The 16,765-nt window shown below is 41.2% G+C and overlaps 1 protein-coding gene across 1 annotated transcript in view; it reads right to left on the bottom strand.

The window, feature by feature from the left end:
- Positions 1-16,765, bottom strand: part of DYDC1 (DPY30 domain containing 1) — a 59,154-nt gene that overhangs the window by 20,791 nt on the left and 21,598 nt on the right. Inside the window, exon 7 of the mRNA XM_024740224.1 lies at positions 13,377-13,427. Within this exon, the coding sequence (XP_024595992.1) occupies positions 13,377-13,427 (51 nt within the window). The remainder of the gene's footprint in view (positions 1-13,376; positions 13,428-16,765) is intronic.

A 16,765-nucleotide genomic window follows, 5' to 3' on the forward strand; every position in this document is an offset into this window, starting at 1 on the left:
GTGCGCTCAGAGACCAGCTAAGTTCTCAGAGGGGAGCCAACCTAGAGAGACTTGTTGAAATGAGGTAAGTCAGGTAGAGTGGGGGGGAGGCCATTGACTGCAATTAGGATAAGCCCTTATCATCTTTAAGCTGGAGGAACCCGGCACGTGATTCTGAATAATGTGTTAAACAAGCGGGTCTCTTATAATTTGATGAGGGACTGACGACAGTGACACTAAGGTGATGAGCTAGAAAACCTATCACCGGTGGCTTCGGAACATGAGAGAAAAGAGGAGCGAGTATCAGGCTCCTTGTATTGGACAAGAAGTATGAGAACCACAAGAGGGTTGAGGAAGGCTCCCACCTTATAAACTGGGCACCTGTACAGTAATGAAGCTGCCTGTGATACTGCAGAGGTGAGGAGGGGAGAGAGTGTCTAGGAAAATAAAGTCAACTATGTTTCAGACACAGCTGTTTCTGTAACATTCTTAGCACACACAAATACATTCAGTAGTTTAAATATTTCACACAGAACTGGGCAATGAGGCCAGCTCCAGCACATTAGCTGGACAGCTCGGAACAGTGACTTTCTGAAACTTCCTTTCTCTAATACACTCAAATCCAGGCTCCTATCAACAATTCCATGAACCCTCAGTAGAGCCTTCAGCATTAAGAAGGGCTCAGTGTTAGCCCCCTTCTCTCTCCTTCACCAACTTCACACCTGACCCCTTTCCACCCACTCACAAGCCCACTTCTATCTTGCCCCGATTCTGACAGTGTGTGTTTAGGCTGGACAATGGGCATTGGTCCTGCTCCTGATTTATAGTCAAGCTCCGTGGTAAACACTGACTCCTTGGCTGGGCCAAATCTTTGCAAAATACTCTACCACGAGCTGTGCTGTTTGCTCTCTCCTCTCCTACCTTGCCTCCCTGCCCCCATCTCCCTCCCACTATTGCTCTGTTCCTGGCCGGGAATTTGCTTTGAACAAGGCCACTCACCTCTTGCCCTAGAGCCGCCATGCGGTCATCCAGCTGACAGTGGGCCTGGAAGCCGCACACTCCAGTGCTGCTCTTGCTGGACTCCAGACCCCACGGTCTTGTGACAGTCTACCAACCCTCAGCTCTAGGGCATCGCCATTAGCCCCTGACTGCTCTACCTCTGAGTTTGTTACGGGCTACTGGAGAACATGATTTAAGAGCTCTGATGAGGTCTCTACTTACCTAGCCCAGTACCCAGCATGTAATAACGTGGTAGTAGTAACAACTTCACTACTTGAGTGCCTACTAAATTCTAGTCACTGCTACAAAAGCTCTACATGAATTAAGTCATTTAATTCATTTAAGTTTAGGGCCCACAGAGCTGTCCAACAATTATTTCATTCATCCATTCCGCCAGCAGATGTTTTAAAATTCATTCTCACTCAAGCACCTGACCAACATCTGCCCTTCTCTCCTTCTTTACCAAGAGGATCAGAGGTATATGTTGCAAATTCTGCAATGCACCACTGTCCCAAATTTCATCCCCTTCCCTCAAAATCTCTCTCTCTATATATTTCCCACCCCGGATGAGAGAAAAGAGTAATTCCCAAAGTGCTTTCCTCCCTCTGTGACTTTGTTCCACACCCAGTTCTTCTGGAACCCTGCTCTAACCCTCCTGAACCACAGTTTTAGCCTCTCTCTCTCAACTCCCCAATGTTCCTATCACCAAAACCACAAACAAAACCTCATTTCTCCCCACAAAAAGAATTCCTTCTCAACCTTGCAAAATCCTCAAGCCACTTCCTCTTCATCACCAAATTTCTCCAAAGAATAGCTTTACAATCTTTCCCTTCTTTACCAAAATTCACGCCTTAACCACATGATCTGAATTTCACCTCCACAGCCTTAATGAAAACTGTAAAAAGTCCTCAAAAGCCATCACGAGTCTTCCTACACATCACTGCCGTGTCGCAAGCCCAGACCTTTGAGGCTGGCGCCCAGGCCTCCATAATCTGGCCCCTAACTGTCCCTCTAGCCCTCTCTTTGGCTAGTTTTCTTCACATCCCCATGGGTTTCACGTGTTCAAAACTTACCTCTCCTTTAAGGTTTTTTCCAAGGTTCTCCCTTTCATAAACCTTGCTCAAATCATACTCTCCTCTAAATCCTTAGCTCCTATTTGTGACAATTAATAGTTCTTCATACACACTGCCTCAAATTATATGTGCACACAAGTTATGCTTTTCAACCACACAAAAGCACCGTAAGGGCAAACGTCATGCCTTATTCTTATTTCCCACAGTAATTAGCAGGGATAGGACTGGGACAAGGCAAACGGAGCGCCTACGGGGCAAAATTTGAGGCAGTCACTCAGGTTCCTATAATTACAGAGTCAGCACTTAAACTTTTACCGCATTTGCCTCATCCTGGCCCAGCCCTGTAACTAGTGACGTCTCTCTGACGCAGACTGAGAATAAATGAATCTAAACCAATGAATCAATAAGGTGATAGTGTAAGTACTTTGGGTGATGACTACCCATCTTTGTTGGGAATGAGATTGGAGATGATAGGCATATAGTGCAATCACAAGCAGTGAGGCAGGAAAAGTCTGCTGAGGAGTCTCTAGGAATATAAGTACTACCACCCAGGAAGACTCTCCCCACTTCTCACACAAGATACTGTTGTGTCTGAATAGAACACCTGGATCTATTTACTGCAGCCATGCAAGGAGCGACCCGAGGACGAAACCAACAGAAGAGAAAGATGGAGCCAAGAGGGGGCAGCTAGAGCCCTGATCTGTCATGTTTGTGACCTGCCCATTCTCTGCACTTCTCGTAGGAGACATTAAGTCATTTGATCTATAAAGCCAGTTGAGTCTGGGTTTTTTAGTTAGTTCAGCCAAAATAAGACTAATACAGTATAATCTCCCAGAAGAGAATGCTGTGGCAGACGAGGAGGACGGGCTATTTCTGCACCCTCCTCTCTTGCTCCTCCCAAGAGAAGGATGAGTTGGTCTGGGGTAAAGGTCCTGGGCTCAACCGAGCCTTTGAGCTCTTGCCCCTGAATGTCTCAGCAAGCAGAACCGACCACGGACCCTCCATGCTTCCATCTCCCCTCTGAGAAGCAGAGCAGACCGGGCTCTCCACCTGACACAGAGAGAACTGCAGCTCCCCGAATGCTTTTCCTGAGACTAGCCAGCAGCAATAAAATACTCACTTTGGGCCCAGTGTCCAAAGTGCACTCTCTGTGGAAGTTTTAACGTTTGTAAAGTTGATACTTCGACTCGCATTTGGCCCTTTATGCCTGGTTCCAAACAGGATAAGAGATATAAGTCATTAGGTACCTCCAGGACCCCCGAAGTTCTTCTCAGAAAATAATCACATTAAACTTCATGAAATTAGGAAAGTTGAGTATAGCAAAGGAATAGTTTTCCATGAGAAAAAGTCTATAGGGTTTGATCTTTGGCTTTAAGCCAGGATGGTCTAAAAGGGATAGGACTTACACGTGAAACAATTAAAACCAGGACAAAATACATGAAACAATACTTGTCAAGACAGTGAGCATAAGGCAACAAGGGACAGTAACCCCTGGGAAATGAGAAACAATTAAAGTGTCCCCTACAATTGCCCCAATGTAATTCCTTGAGAGTGATGCCCAGCTACAGTGCCGGGAGGCGGAATGTATACGAAGCCTGGTGGTCTCCCCGACGTAAGGAGAAGGAGCTGAGAGCACAGAGGTACCTACAGAGGGTCCTCCTCGAGTCTTCAGCTGAGTGATAAATGCATGTGTATGAGGAAATGACACAAAGCTAAGGAAAGAACCCCCTGAAGTGATTAGAGGGCATTACCATGGCTCAAAGAGAGCCAGGAAAAATATCTCTTCCTGTCAATCACACATCAATAAAGTGGTTTTACTATATGAGAAAAGAATCTGAAAAAGAATGAATACATGTATATGTAAAACTGAATCATTTTGCTGTATACCTGAAACGAACACATTATAAATCAACTCTACTCCTATAAAATTAAATAAATAAAATAATTTTTAAAAAATAATAGATTTCCATTGGAAAAATAAAGTGGTTTTAAAAATACAATAAAATAGGGCTTCCCTGGTGGCGCAGTGGTTAAGAATCTGCCTGCCAATGCAGGGGACAGGGGTTCAAGCCCTGGTCCGGGAAGATCCCGCATGCCACAGAGCAACTAACCCTGTGGGCCACAACTACTGAGCCTGCACTCTAGAGCCCGCGAGCCACAACTACTGAAGCTCACGTGCCACAACTACTGAAGCCTGCGTGCCTAGAACCCATGCTCCGCAATAAGAGAAGCTACCTCAACGAGAAGCCCACGCACCGCAAGGAAGAGTGGCCCCTGCTCACCGCTACTAGAGAAAGCCTGCGCGCAGCAACAAAGACCCAACTCAGCCAAAAATAAATTTATTAAAAAAATAAAAATACAATAAAATAATTTATCTTCCCACAGCCAAAGTGGAAATTCTCATAATTCACTCAGCATTGGATAGCATACACCCAGAGATGGTTGCCTTAATTGTAGGGCAAAATTAGCCCTAGACTGAATGCTCCCTTAGTCCCACCTAACAAAGCTTCTTAAAACTAAGATCAGAAAAGAAATCAAACTATTTCCAAGTAACTTAATTGCACCTAGGAACAAAACTCGAAAATATTTATTATAGGAATAAAAATACCCAACATTTAAGAAGATAAAATTCGTATCTAATCAAAAATTACCAGGCATAGAAAAAAGTAGAGAAAAACAAATGACCTATAATGAGAAAAAAGCTCTACCTCAGAAATAATACAATGACAGAATTAGTAACCAAAGACATTAAAGCAGTCACTCTAATTGTCTTCTATGTTTTAGAAGCTAGAGGAAAGAATGAACATATTAAGTAGAGGATGGATGACATTTAAAAAAAATAATATAAATGTTAAATACACCAGACAAGATTAACAGCAGATTTGACATAGCAGAAAAAAAAAAAAAGTTAAGTTTACTTGAAGATACAGCAAGAGAAACTTTCGAAAATGAAACACAGAGAGAAAAAAAATAAAAAGAAAGGAATTAAAGCATCAGTGAGAGCTCAGTTCACCCAATGGAGAGAAGATAGTGAAAAAATACTTGAAGAAATAATGATTAAATTTTTTTTCAAATTTGATAAAAACCTATAAGCCAAGGAACTCAAACCTAAGGCATATAAAACATGAAGGAAACTACACCAAGGCACACTATAATCCAATTGTTCAAAACCAGTGATAAAGATAAGATATTAAAATCAGAGGAAACAGACATATTACATAGGAACAGTTAAGGATGATATTTCTTATCAAAAACAATGCAAATGAGAAGACAGCAAGGAATCATCTTTAAAATACTGGAAGAGAGGGGCTTCCCTGGTGGCGCAGTGGTTGAGAGTCCGCCTGCCGATGCAGGGGACACAGGTTCGTGCCCCGGTCCGGGAAGATCCCACATGCCCCGGAGCGGCTGGGCCCGTGAGCCATGGCCGCTGGGCCTGCGCGTCCAGAGTCTGTGCTCCGCAACGGGAGAGGCCACAGCAGTGAGAGGCCCACGTACAAAAAAATACTGGAAGAGAAAAAACTGTCAACCTACAGTTCTATAAGCAGTGGAAAACTCCTTCAAAAACAAAGGTAAAAATCCAGAAAATATATTTATATACAAAATTCAAAAACTACACAAAATTCAAAGACTTGTGTCTTATATCATTACATGATAGATGATTACAGATTTCATTTAATGTTAGCAAGAAATGTACCATTTGGCCTTATCTCACTAGGATGCAGAAGAATAAAAATAAATAATTAAAAAATGAAGGTAAAATAATGTCAGCAGAAATGGTAGAATAAGGATCTCCAAAAATCCTCTCCTCCATAAAAGCAATGATAGTAATGGTGCAAACTGTCAATATCGACTTTTTCCGAACTCTTAAAATTAACCAAAGGCTTGAAACAATCCAGGGAATATTTATTCAAGAAAAACAGCTGAATCTCAAGAACAGCATTAGCTTTGTGGCTATTTACTTTTCTCTATTCCCATTCCCCTACTCCCATGTCTATGGTAGCCTTGAAAACCAACAGAGCTTTCATGTTGAAACCATGATGAAAACCAGTGAGCTGCTAGCCAATAAAAAAGTCAGAATCAGGATGGAACTCTTCTAAAGCCCAATTCCCAGAAAACAGTCATTATTTGACTTGTCTGGAAGTTCCATGGAAACTCCCACTTGAAAAACTATATTTGACATGACTCAGAGTTCACCCATTGCAACCAGCCTTTTACCCGGGGGTGTTGTCAACAAAAATCAGCATCAACTTTTTGTTTTTGTTTTTTTGTGGTACGCGGGCCTCTCACTGTTGTGGCCTCTCCCGTTGCAGAGCACAGGCTCCAGACGCGCAGGCTCAGTGGCCATGGCTCACGGGCCCAGCCACTCCACGGCATGTGGGATCTTCCCGAACTGGGGCACGAACCCGTGTCCCCTGCATCGGCAGGCGGACTCTCAACCACTGCGCCACCAAGGAAGCCCAGCATCAACCTTTTAACATCATGTCTGACTGATACAGTGATAACAGCTGGGACAAAGAACAAGATGACCAAAAACTTAAGTGGAAAAGCTTGAGAATAAGATTCCATAAGGGGATTTCAAAATCTCTGGCATATTGCTAGGAATTGAGAAGGCCACACCTATTTGCAGGGTTGTACACATGCCTAAGGCTATGTGCACAGTTGAGAAAGACCCAAGAAGACCCTAGGCTCTCATCTCTGGCTGAACTGGAGGCCTCAACACAATCAGAAAGTGAAGGTTAAAGCAGAGTTGTAAACTGTTGGGCTGGCCAAAAAGTTCATTTGGGTTTTTCTGTAACATCTTATGGAAAACCCAAATGAACTTTTTGCTCAACCCAATACATGCCTCAGCATTGAATGTATGCCACCAACAAAGTCTGGAAGACTTATTGGTTCCAGACATCTAAGGAAATCTCTGTCAGATCACTGGCTGACCACTAAGCAATCCAAGCAGACTTCAATGACCACATGTGATAAAACACGCAGACATTACAAAGTTCAGAAAAGGTACTAAACAAACAAATAGGAACAAGAAGAACAAATAGCAATAATAAGAAATCCTGGGAAGGGGGACAAAATCTGTTTTCCAGGATTGCCAATATATATATTTTAAAATATCCAGTTTTCAGAAACTTATAAGGCATGCAAAGATACAAGAAAGTATGGCCCACATTCAGGAAAAGAAAGGACTATTAGAAATTGTCCCTGAGGTAATGTAAATTGATACAGCCACTATGGAAAACTTAAAAACCTGAAATAGAACTACCATATGACCCAGCAATCCCACTACTGGGCATATACCCAGAGAACACAATAATTCAAAGAAAACACATGCATCTCAATGTTCATAGCAACGCTATTTACAATAGCCAGGACATGGAAACAACCTAAATGTCCACCGACAGAGGAGTGGATAAAGAAGATGTGGTATATATATAGAATGGAATATGACTCAGCCATAAAAAGGAATGAAATTTGGTGATTTTGTAGAGACATGGATGGACCTAGAGAGTGTCATACAGAGTGAAGTAAGTCAGAAAGAGAAAAGTAAATATTGTAATAATAACGCATATATGTGGAATCTAGAAAAATGGTATAGGTGATCTTAGTTGCAAAGCAGAAATAGAGACGCCAATGTAGAGAACAAATGTATGGATACCAAGAGGAAAAGGGGTGGGGTAGGAGGAACTGGGAGACTGGGATTGACACATATACATTATTGATACTATGTATAAAATGGACAACTGATGGGAACATGCTGTATAGCACAAGGAACTCATCTAGTGCACTGTGGTAACCTAAATGGGAGGTAAGTCCAGAAGGGAGGGGATATCTGTACGTGTCTGGCTGATTCATTATGTTGTGCAGTGGAGGCTAACAGAACACTGTAAGGCAACCACACTCCAATAAAAATTAATTTTTAAAAAAAAGGAAGAAATTGTTCCTGAGGAACGCCAAGCATGGGGCTTATTAGACAAAGACCTTAAATCAACTATTTTAAATATGTGCAAAGAGTTAAAATAAACCATTCATAAAACTAAAGAAAACAAATAGAAATTCTGGATTTGAAAAATACAATGACTAGAATGAAAAATTCAAGAGAGGAACTCAACAGCAGATTTGAGCTGGCAGAAGAATAAATCAATGATTATGAAGATATGTCAATTGACATTATTCACTCAGACACAGAAACAAAAAATATAGATAAAATAACAAAGCCTAAGAGGCAAATAGGACACCATCAAGTATACCAACATGTGCATAATGGAGGTGCAGAAGGAAAGAGAGACAGAAGCTAAAAAAGTCTTTGAGGAAATAATGGCCCCAAGCTTCCCAAATTTTATGGAAAACATTAATCTACATATCCAAGAAGTTCAATGAACTCCAGGTAAGATAAATTCAAAGAGATGCACACTGAGAGAAATCATAGTCAATCTATCCAAAGACCAAGAGTGAATCCTGGGAGCAGCAATAGAGAAGCAACTCATCACATACAAGGGATCCTCAATGAGATTAACAGCTAATTCCTCATCAGAAACCTTGGAGGCTAGAAGGCAGTGGGGATGACATATTCAAAGTGCTGAAAGAAAATGCTGATAATCAATAATTCTATGTCCAGCAAAACCATCCTTCAGAAATGAATAAGAGGGAAGGGTAAGCTGGGACGAAGTGAGAGAGTGGCATGGACATATATACACTACCAAATGTAAAACAGATAGCTAGTGGGAAGCAGCCGCATAGCACAGGGAGATCAGCTCAGGGCTTTGTGACCACCTAGAGGGGTGGGATAGGGAGGGTGGGAGGGAGACACAGGAAGGAGGAAATATGGGGATATAGTATATGTATAGCTGATTCACTTTGTTATAAAGCAGAAACTAACACACCACTGTAAAGCAATTATACTCCAATAAAGATGTTAATAAATAAATAAATAAATAAATAAATAAATAAATAAATAAATAAATAAATAAATAAATGTTAGGCAGACCAAAAGAAATGAGAGATTAAGACATTCCCAGGTAAACAAAGCTGACAGAATTCATTGCTAGCAGACTTGCTCTGCAAGAAATGCTAAAGAGAATTCTTCAGGCAGAAATGAAAGGATACTAGACAGTTATTTGAATTCCGTGAAGAAATAAAGAGCACTGATCAACATAATTATGTAGGTAAATATAAAAGACAATATAAATGTATTTTTGTTTGTAACATTTTTTCTCCTATATTATTTAAAAGCAACAATTATAAATCTGTGTTAATGGGTATACAAATTATAAGATGTTATTTCGACGACAATAATAGCACAAAAGAGGAGTGAGGGAACAGAGCTATCTAGCAGCAAAGTTTCTGTAAATAAATAAAATTAAGTAGGTATTATTTTAAAGCAGAGTGTTATATATTAACATATTTCTTGGAAAGAACAGTCTCTTCAATAAATGGTGCTGGGAAAACTGGATAGCCACATGCAAAAGAATGAAACTGGACCACTATCTTACACCACTCACAAAAATTAACTCAAAATTGATCAAAGAACATAAGACCTGAGGCCATAAAACTCCTAGAACAAGGTGGTAAGCTCCTTGACATCTGACTTGGCGATTATTTTTTTAATTTGACACCAAAGCAAAGGCAACAAGAGCAAAAATAAACGAGTGGGACTACATCAAACTAAAAAGCTTCTGCACAGCAAAAGAAACCGTCAACAAAATGAAAAGGCAACCTACCAAATGGGAGAAAATATCTGAAAGTCATATATCTGATAAGAACTCATACAACTCAATGGCAAAAAACAGTAATTAAAAAATGGGCAGGGGCTCCAAATAGACATTTTTTCAAAGAAGACATAGAGATGGCCAACATGAAAAGGTGCTCAACATGACTGACCATCAGGGAATGCAAATAAAAACCACAATGAGGTATCACTTCACACCCATTAGAACGGCTTTTATCAAAAACACAAGAAATAACAAGTATTGGTGAGGATGTGGAGAAAAGTGGTCCTCAGTGCACTATTTTTGAGAATGTAAATTGGTGCAGCCGCTATGGAAAACAGTATGAGGTTCCTCAAAAAATAAAATAAAACTACATGATCCACTTTTGGGTATTTTTCAAAGAAAATGAAAACATAACTCAAAAAGATATACACACTCCATAAAGGATTATAAGGGAATACTATAAATAATTGTATATTAACTGTATGCCAATTAGATAACCTGGATGAAATGGACAGACTCCTAGAAAGGCAAACTATAAAAACTGTCTCAAGAAGAAATAGAAATAGAAATCCTGGAAAAGTACAGGCCTAGATGGCTTCATGGGTGAATTATACCAATTTTTAAAAATTCTACCAATTAAAGAATAATAAATATCAATCCTTCATAAACTCTTTCAAAAACAAAAGAGACAGGAACACTTCCCAGCCTATTCTATGAAACTAGTATTAACCTGATACCAAAGCCAGACAAAGACATCACAAAAAAACTACAGACCAGAATCTGTTTTGAATATGGATGCAAATATCCTCAACAAGTTACTAGTGAATTGACTCTAGAACCACATAAAAAAGATCATACCATGATAAGAACACTTAACAAATCATGAATACAGAGGAACTTTCTCAACTGGATAAAAAAATGTATGAAATACCCCAGTAACATCATACTTAATGGTGAAAGATGGAAAGCTTTTTCCCTAAGATCAGGAACAAGACAAGGATTCCTGTTTTCAACACTTCTATTCAACATTATACTGAAAGTTCTGGCCAGGGCAATTAGAGGGGATAAAAAAGAGTAAAAAGGTTCCCAAATTGGAAGAAGTAAAATTATCTCTCTTTGCAAATCACATGATCTTGTGTTTAGAAAATTCTAAGGAATCACAAAAAGAAAAAACTACTAAAGCTAATAAATGAATTCAACGATAGACCAACAAACAAAACCAGTCATATTTCAATACACAAGCAATGAACAATGTAAAAGGGAAATTAAGAAAATGATTCCATTTATAATAGCATTAAAAAATAATTAGGAATAAATTTAACTAAGGAGGGGCAAGACTTGTACACTGAAAACTACAAAACATTGTTGACAGAAATGAAGAAAACTTAAATAAACAGAAAAACATTTCACATTCATGAATTAGAAGACTTAACATTGTTAAGAAGGCAATACACCCCAAACCTATCTAAGGAGTCAGTGAAATCCCCATCAAAATCCCAATGTCCTCTCTTGCAGAAATGAAAAAGCCAATCCTAAAATTCATATGTAATTGCAAGGGGGCCTAACAGCCAAAACAATGTTGAAAAAGAATAAAGTTGGAGGAAGCACACTTCCCAGTTTCAAAACTTACAAAAATTACAAAGCTACAGTAGTCAAAAGAGGGTAGTACTGGCATAAAAATAGTAATATAGATCAATTGAATGGAACAGACATTCCAGAGGTAAACCCATACATTATGGTGAACTGATTTCAACAGAGTGCCAAGACCATTCAATGGAGTAACAACAGTCTCTTCAACAAAAGATGCTGGGATAACTGAATAGGCAAATGCAAAAGAAGAAAGTCAGACCCTTACCTCATATCATATATAAAAATTGACTCAAAACAGACCAAAGACCCAAATAAAAGCTAAAATTAAAAGAAACTATAGAAGTAAATCTTTATGGCCTTGGATTTGGCAATGACTTCTTACATATGACACCAAAAGCACAAGTAACAAAAGAAAAACATAGATGAACTGGACTTCGTGAAAATGAAAATCATTTGGGCATCAAAGGACACTATCAAGAGAGTGAAATGACAAATCACAGAATGGGAGAAAATATTTGCAAATCATATAAACGGCAAGGGTCCAGAATCCAGAGTATATATTAAAAAAACCCAAAACATTAAAACTCAACAACAAAATGACAAACAACCAAATTTAAAAATAGGCAAAGGACCTGAATGAACATTTCTCCAAAGAAGATGTACATATGACCAACAAGCACATGTAAACATGCTTAAAGTCGTTAGTCATTAGGGAAATGTAAACCAAACCACAATGACATACTACTTCACACCCATTAGGATGGCCACAAAAAAAGAAAAAGAAATGGAAAGGACTTCCCTGGTGGTGCAATGGTTAAGAATCCACCTGCCAGTGCAGGGGACATGGGTTCAATCCCCGGTCCGGGAAGATCCCACATGCCATGAAGCAACTAAGCCCGTGTGCCATAACTACTGTGCCTGCACTCTAGAGCCCATGCGCCACAACTACTGAAGCCCACGCACCCTAGAGCCCATGCACCGCAACTACTGAGCCCACACACCTCAACTACTGAAGCCTGTGCGCCACAACTACTGAGCCTGCATGCTGCAACTACTGAAGCCTGCATGCCTAGAGCTCATGCTCCATGACAAGAAGCCACCGCAACGAGAAGCTCACACACCGCAACAAAGAGTAGCCGCAACTAGAGAAAGCCTGTGCGCAGCAGTGAAGACCCAACGCAGCCAAAAAAAGAAAATGGAAAACACCAAGTGTGGGTGAGGGTGATACATTGTTGGTACGAATGTAAAATGGTGAGCTACTGTGGAAAATAGTTTGGCAGTTCCTCAAAAACTTCAACATAGAATTTACTGTACGACTCACTCCCAGGTATATACTCCAAAGAACTGAAAACGTATGTCCACATAAAAGTTTGTGTACACATGTTCACAGCAGCATTATTCACAACAGCCAAAAGGTAGAAACCACCCAAGTGTCCATGAATTGAAGAATGGATAAGTGTGGTATATCAATACAATAAACGATTATTCAGCAACAAAAAAAGTACTGATACATGCTACAACTTAGATGAACTTTGAAATCATTATGGAAGTGACAGAACCCAGGCCATATATTATGATTCCATTTATTTGAAATTTCCGGAACAGGTAAATTCATAGACAGAAATCTGATTAGTGGTTGCCAGGGGCTGGGAGGAGGGGGAAATGGGGAGTAACTGCTTAATGTGTGTGGAGTCTGCATCTGGGATGATAAAGGAGTCCTGGAACTAGATAGTGGTGATGGCTGACTGTACTTAATACCACTAAATTGTACACTTTAAAATGGTTAAAATGGTAAATTTTATGTTATGCGTGTTTTACCACAGTAAGAAATAAAACATATACTTAAAAAGTCTAATTCTCTATGAACATTGATCTATACAAATATAATTGCTTCAGGTCTTTTTTTAAATTATTGCTTTCAATTTTCTTGCCCCTACCCAGAAGCCGTATAGGGAAGTGACAAAATACTGCCGCTGTGACTTTGGGGCCCAACAAAGGCTAAGTCCAGGTCAGCCCTGTCACTTACCAACTGTATAAAATGAGACAAACTCCTCTCTTTGTGCCTCAGTTTCTTCATCTGTAGAATAGGGAATAATATCAATTATTCAAGGTCCTGAATAATGACAATACTGTAAATAAGGAATAAAGGAGCTCCCACTTACCAAGGTTATGACAATAAAAAATATTTGTAATAGAATGAAAAACACTAAATGAATGAAATACCATGAGTCCATAATGACAATCAATTAAAAGAAAGCCAGAAAAGAAAAACTGTCACTATTCATAATTACTTCATAACTCCTTACTTTTAACATTAGTAATTAAGGGAAAAGAAACATTTGTTTTTCAGGAGGAATTACATTTTAGAGTAACCCAGTAATTCCCAATGATTAAGAAAAGCTTTTCAGAAAAATGCTAGACATAAAAGTAAAATGAATACAGAATTAACAAAGTGCATTTCACAAATTCCGATGCAAATTTTGATGTGGGTAAAAATTAGCAAATGGTATTAAAATAATTAGAACTGGATGGTCATATTGTCACACAAATTACTCTGGAGTTGCAAGGGGAGCCACAAAAGCTTGGAAAGCACAGACTGTCATCACCCTAACCCAGTGGTTAATCTTAGCTTTACTCATAGTGGGTCAGATACTGTGTCTTCTGATGTACAATAATACAGAAAAACTAGATTAGTGGTTGCCTAGAGTTTAGAGGGAAGGACGGGGGGTGGTGGCCACTTAAGAGTATGGAGTTTCTTCTTGTGACAAAAATGTTCTAAAACTGATGTGGTGATGGTTGCACAAATCTGTGAATGTACTAAAAACCAATGAATAGTAAACTTTAAACGGGTGGTTGTGTGTGTGTGAACTTTATCTCAATAAAGCTGTTACCATCCCCCCAAAATCATATACAGCTATATCCAGAATAAAGTATTTTCAATCCAAACAAAATTAAAAATATAGCATCTACAGAGAAGAAAATGGGATTGGAGAAAAATTAGGTACCCAAAAGTATCAAACACAAAGAATAGAGAGTCTAAAGAAAAAAACACACTAGAGAAAAAAAGTACTGAAAAGTATCTCCTCCGTTTTAGCTGAGAATAAACATTTACATAGTATCACTAATGTGTGGCACAGTGACCACAAAAGTTCCATAGCAGTTAAAAATGTTGAGAAATTACTGCTCTAGCACCATAATATTAAACTACCAAAATTTTAATCAAAGTGTAGTTTTCAAATTGTTGTATCTCAGAAGTTAACATATAACTTCAGCCTTGACTTTGGCTGAACAGTGAGATTAATACTCCGTCATTCAGGCTTCCCTGGTGACGCAGTGGTTGAGAATCTGCCTGCTAATGCAGGGGACACGGGTTCGAGCCCTGGTCTGGGAGGATCCCACATGCCGCGGAGCAACTAGGCCCGTGAGCCACAACTACTGAGCCTGTGCGTCTGGAGCCTGTTTTCCGCAACAAGAGGGGCCCGCGCACCGCGATGAAGAGTGGCCCCCGCTTGCCACAACTAGAGAAAGTCCTCGCACAGAAACGAAGACCCAACACAGCAAAAATAATTAATTAATAAACGTGTCCCCTGCATTGGCAGGCAAAAAAAAAAAAAAAAAAAAAGAAGCAGACTCACAGATACAGAGGACAAACTCGTTCTACCAGTGGGGAGAGGCAATATAGGGGTAGGGGATTTTTTTTAAAAGGGTTATTATGGGATTATACAAAATAATTTGTGTGAAACTTTTGAAAATTGTAAAGCACTACAGAATTTAAAGAATCCTTCATTCAATAAAAAATACATTAAAAAATGTCTATTCAGTGCACCTGTATTTTGATGGTTTGTTCTGTCTCACCTTTTGCAGTGAGAAATGTAGTTTAACTACCTACGTTTAGATCCTTTAGGTCTCTCCATTCTTTCATCCATTTCCTCCTCCCCTTCTGTTACCCTTGCCTTCCACAAGGACCAGATCCACAGGGAAATCCAGAATACCTCAGCCAAGACCAGGATGTCACCCAGCTACAGAAAAGCCCGCCAGAACAGGAGCCATCCCACCCCGTCGTTTGGGTGGGTCTAAAATAAGTCTTGCTGCCAATGGCCAAAAACGCTAAGGCCTAGATCCAGACTCAGCAGACTGCCCGAAAACAACAGGCTTGCCCCAGTCCCAGCAGGCAGTGGGCATCTGCTCTATCTGTGAGTCATCTCCTTGGGGGCATAGGAGCCTCTTCCCAGGCACCCTGATCACCAGCTAAATCCTCATGAGCGCTCTCTCTCCAGACAGAGGTTGAACATGTTTCACCTCCTTTCTTACCCCATTCCACCTCCTCACTCTTATGCCCAGTTCTGGCTGGGAGCTCTTCATACAAGACTACCCTCTGCCCAGAATCACAATGCTTCAAGAGTGACTAACACTCTGAGTGTTGGCTAACACTCAGAGACTCTTGCTGTCAAATCCCAGAGCCAGACTGCATCCTTCACAGACCAGCATGGGCTGTGCTGAGCCCAAGATGCCCTCTGAGCCTTCCCTTCCACACCTAGCCCTCCACAATGGTACCACATAGGCTGAGACTGAGGCCTTGAAGGACACTCTCTTGCTGCCTTTGACACTCCTACCTGGGTGAAGTGAATGCAGGGCATCCATGTGGGGGGCACAGTGCCTGGTAGACTGACTGACACATAAGTCATCTCTCCAGGGCACCTGAGACTTTTTTCTCAAAAATGTACAGAACTGGAGAGGAGTCAAGATGGCGGTATGGGAAGACACGGAGTTAGCGTCTCTCCTCAACTAGGGTGACTGCCGGCTGCTGGTGGGGAACTCTGAATCCCAAGGAGACAGGAGGAAGCCCAGAGTGAACCGGTAGGACACAGGGGAACCCAGGGGGGAGGAGAAGTAGACGCCAGACAAGATCAGCACCCCTGAGATCAGGGGAGATCAGGAGAGGCAGGCGGGAGGGCCTCTCCGGGAAGAGCAGGAAAGGAGCAGAGGGCGATTGCCTGGCCACTCAGGCCTGGGAGTCTGCTGAGCTCCCAAGCTGCTTCCCCCACCTCCAAAGCCCCCTCCAGGCCGCATGGGTCCTGGGGGCATAGGAGGGAGGCCAGGGAGATCAGGAGAGGCAGGCAGGAAGGGCCCTCAGGAGGAGTGGGAGAGGAGCAGAGGGCCACTGCCTTGCCCACTTGGGCCCAGGGAGTCTGCTGAGCTCCCAGGCCAATCCCCCGCCCTCCAAACACCCCTCCAGGCTACATGGGTCCTTGGGGGCATAGGACTGAGGTGGGGAGACCAGGAGAGGCAGGCAGGAGGGGCCCTCTGGGAGGAGCAGGAGAGGAGCAGAGAGCGACTGCCCCACCCACTCAGGCATGGAGAGCCTAAGGAGATCCCAGGCCAGTCCCCAGCCCTCCAAGGCCTCCCTCCCCCCCC

The sequence above is a fragment of the Neophocaena asiaeorientalis genome, unplaced genomic scaffold (genome assembly GCF_003031525.2).
Source record: "Neophocaena asiaeorientalis asiaeorientalis breed wild unplaced genomic scaffold, Neophocaena_asiaeorientalis_V1.1 scaffold517, whole genome shotgun sequence".
NCBI lineage: Eukaryota > Metazoa > Chordata > Mammalia > Artiodactyla > Phocoenidae > Neophocaena > Neophocaena asiaeorientalis.